This window comes from Arvicola amphibius, chromosome 2, assembly GCF_903992535.2.
Source record: "Arvicola amphibius chromosome 2, mArvAmp1.2, whole genome shotgun sequence".
In the NCBI taxonomy this organism is placed as follows: Eukaryota; Metazoa; Chordata; class Mammalia; order Rodentia; family Cricetidae; genus Arvicola; species Arvicola amphibius.
The window spans coordinates 176,133,659-176,137,630 of NC_052048.2; the positions used below are offsets into that span (position 1 = coordinate 176,133,659).

Consider the following 3,972-nt stretch of genomic DNA (forward strand, 5'->3'; position numbering starts at 1 on the left):
GACGTGCAGAGGGCTTCGTTTGTAATAACCCAAACGATCCTCATAGCACTAAGGCACTCCTGCGATGCTCCCGTTACAGACCGGGAAGGAGACAGAGAGAAGCGGCTCATCTCGAGTAATGCCCCAGATGATGGAGGAGCCAAGAATCAACCCAGGCAGTGTGACTCCAGGGTCTGCCCTTAGCACCATGGCTGACAATCTCTTTCTGGTCCTGTTTCCATGGTGATTTTTCCCCCTAGGAGTTCCGAATTCCTTCAGGATATGAACTACATCCTTCATGTTTATGGGACCAACTAGGACCCAATATGGTGCTGGGCACACTGCACATTACCAGGGACTTGCACCCAGGGGACTTGCAGCCTGCCCACCTTCGGTGCTGGGCACACTGCACATTCCCAGGGACTTGCACCCTGGGGACGTGCAGCCTGCCCGCCTTCCCTACTACCTCAACAGCCAGCTCTAGTTGCTGGCAGCTTGTTTATTAGGACTGTGAAGCTGGGACTCTCCAGATGTGTTGTCTCAATTTCCAGGGGGGCTCAAGGCTTCTTGTGGCTACTCTGGAACATCCTCCCAAATGCATGCTCAGTCCTGGGCTCTTGGCGCTGTCTCTGCCTATGTTCATGGCCCTAGTCCTTGCACTACAACAGCACAGGCTGGCCTGGAGCTCCTATAGGGCTCAGACAGGAAGGCTGCTGCAGCTTGCTTTTTGTTTTTAACTCCTTCCCTGAAGCTTTAAGACTGGATACCAAGCCGAGAATACATCACTGCTCCAAGTCAGGGCTTATTGGAGGAGACACACAAGCCAGACAGTCTGGGCATGGTGGGACTTTGGATGATTTTGCTGGTGGCCTGCTTCCCAGCTTCTCCTAACTGCAGTTGACATGAGGTTTTTTTTTTTTTTTTTTTTTTTTTTTTTCAGGTAGGTTAAATAAGGAAAGTCAGGAAAGGTTAACTGTTCTTACTTTGTTCCTGGAGGGCTTCTCCTGAGCTTGAGTGGGCTGACAGGATCCTGTGGCTTCCTCAGGCTCTTGTCTGATCCTCCCACCAGCAAATTCCCATCCCCATTCCCTCATTCCCCTCTCTCCACTGTAGACCAGTTTGTGCTAGTTTGTGCATTGTGGATCACAGAACACTCCATAGGCTCAATCCTGCTGGTCCTCACAGCTCTGGCTTCAGGAGAAATTGCCCACACCTTCTCAATGATGCCTGGGTCCATAGAACCCTCCTTGGTCTCTCACATGGATTTCAGCCCCATTGACTGTTTCACATCTACAGCCTGATGTCCTGAGCAATTTACATTCCCCCCAAGCATCTTCGCCCCCGCCCCTTCCTCTCCCCTGAACATTCACCTCCCCACTTCTCTGTCTCTCGCAACAGCATCCCTGAGTTCTAGATGGGAAAGCCGGTTCTAGATGGTGGTAATATGACAGCTTTTTCCTTCTAGGTTGGTCATTCAGCTAACAGGCCTGGGGTTCTTACCTTCAAAATGGTTTTGTTTGTTTGTTTGTTTTGTTTTGTTTTGTTTTGTTTTTGGATATGTCTGAATGGTTTCTTTTTTTTTTCTTTTAAAAATAATCTTATTTTACATACCAATCCCAGTTCCCTCTCCCTCTCGTTCTCCCACTCCCCCTTTCTCCCCACTCCACCCCCTATCCTCAGAGACAATGAGGCCCCTCATGGGGAGTCAACGAAGTCTGTCACATCATTTGAGGCAGGACCAAGGCCCCCCCCCTCCCTGTATCTTCACTGAGCAAGGTATCCCTCGTTAGGGAATGGGCTTCAAAGAGCCAGTTCATATACTAGGGATAAATACTGGTTCTACTGCTAGTGGCCCCACAAACTGTCCATGCCACACAACTGTCACCCACATTCAGAGGGCCTAGTTCAGTCTTATGCTGATTCCCCAGCTGTCAGTCCGGGATCAGTGAACTCCTACTAGCTCAGGTCAGCTGCTTCTATGGGTATTCCCATCACTGTCTTGGGCCCTCGGGAAACTCCCAGGAAAGCACAAGAATGACCCCAGCTAAGCATCTAAGCAGTAGTGGAGAGGGTACCTGAACTGCCCTTCCCTGTAATCAGATTGATGACCACATTAATTGTCACCATAGAACCTTCATCTAGTAACTGATGGAAGCTGATGCAGAGATCCACAGCTAAGCACTGGGCTGAGCTCCTAGAGTCCAGTCAGAGAGTGAGGAGCAATATTATGAGCAAAGGGGCCAAGGGAATGTTACTTTTTTCTAATGTAATCTTATTTTGATTTACTGTATCTATTTGTCTAACACTCTCAGATCAAGTTTTTTAATGCCTCAATATCAGAATCTGCATAATTAATAAAGAATAAAAGATTGTTCAGCTCACCATTGTGAAAGTTTTTCAATTCCAATTCACACTTTATGCAATTCATAATTCACCTCGCACACGTCCTGCCTGATGTCCCTCTTGCCACCTCACGATGGGAAATCAGTTTCTACACAAGCTTCGATGGGGCCGGGCAATCATGGTCGATCCCTTTCCCTACGACCCGCTTCATGCTCCTGGGCACTGCAGAGGCCTGGCCCTGTATCTCACTTGCCTTTGCAGCTTCAGGGTCCAGCCCAGAGTACAGCACGTCTTCAGTGAAACTTCCTGGATCCAAGCATGAATAAACTTCAAGAAAGCTTCAAGACTGGATACCGCCCCAGAGTCTGGGAGTCAAAGCCGGTTGTCAAGCTAGTCCCGTTCCGCGCTCCTCTGCTTTTTCTTTCTCTTTCAACATGACAGATGCCGCTGTGTCCTTCGCCAAGGACTTCTTGGCAGGTGGAGTGGCCGCAGCCATCTCCAAGACGGCGGTAGCACCCATCGAGCGGGTCAAGCTGCTGCTGCAGGTGCAGCACGCCAGCAAGCAAATCACGGCAGATAAGCAATACAAGGGCATTATAGACTGCGTGGTTCGTATCCCCAAGGAACAGGGAGTCCTGTCCTTCTGGCATGGTAACCTGGCCAATGTCATCAGATACTTCCCCACCCAGGCTCTCAACTTTGCCTTCAAAGATAAATACAAGCAGATCTTTTTGGGTGGTGTGGACAAGAGGACCCAGTTTTGGCGCTACTTTGCAGGGAACCTGGCATCAGGTGGTGCCGCTGGGGCCACATCCTTGTGCTTTGTGTACCCCCTTGATTTTGCCCGTACCCGTCTATCAGCTGATGTGGGCAAAGCTGGAGCTGAAAGGGAATTCAAAGGCCTTGGTGACTGCCTGGTTAAGATCTACAAATCTGATGGGATTAGGGGCCTGTACCAAGGCTTTAATGTGTCAGTCCAGGGCATTATCATCTACCGAGCTGCCTACTTTGGCATCTATGACACTGCAAAGGGAATGCTTCCAGATCCCAAGAACACTCATATCTTCATCAGCTGGATGATTGCACAGTCTGTCACTGCTGTCGCTGGCTTGACTTCCTATCCCTTTGACACGGTTCGCCTTCGTATGATGATGCAGTCAGGACGCAAAGGAACTGACATCATGTATACAGGCACGATCGACTGCTGGAGGAAGATTGCTCGTGATGAAGGAAGCAAGGCCTTTTTCAAGGGTGCATGGTCCAACGTTCTCAGGGGCATGGGTGGTGCCTTTGTGCTTGTCTTGTATGATGAGATCAAGAAGTACACATAATTATGTCGTAGGTGTTCTCCCCGAGAACAGGCATGTTGTATACTACACCATATCTTGAACATTCTGGACAGATTCTCTGGTGGGCTTGTCTGTTTTATCAGTGGCAACTATTTACCAGTTGAAAAGTGGGAAGCAATAATATTCATCTGACCAGTTTTCTCTTAAAGCCATTTCCATAATGACAATAATGATGGGACTCAATTATATTTTTTATTTCAGTCACTCCTGGTAATAAAAATTGAAGAAATAAAAAATATCTAAAGACAAAAAAAAAAGACTGGATACCAAGCCGAGAATACATCACTGCTCCAAGTCGGGG

General features: G+C 48.5%; 1 protein-coding gene across 1 annotated transcript; it reads left to right on the forward strand.

Moving 5' to 3' along the window:
- The first annotated feature begins 2,756 nt into the window (after positions 1–2,756).
- Positions 2,757–3,799, forward strand: LOC119807859 (ADP/ATP translocase 2-like). Its single transcript, XM_038320044.2, has one exon. The coding sequence runs from the start codon at positions 2,757–2,759 to the stop codon at positions 3,651–3,653; it is 897 nt and encodes a 298-aa protein (XP_038175972.1). The 3' UTR covers positions 3,654–3,799.
- Positions 3,800–3,972: the final 173 nt, after the last annotated feature.

Coding starts and splice junctions, on each gene's coding strand:
- LOC119807859 (XM_038320044.2), top strand. CDS start 2,757: ATGACAGATGCCGCTGTGTCCTTCGCCAAGGACTTCTTGGCAGGTGGA.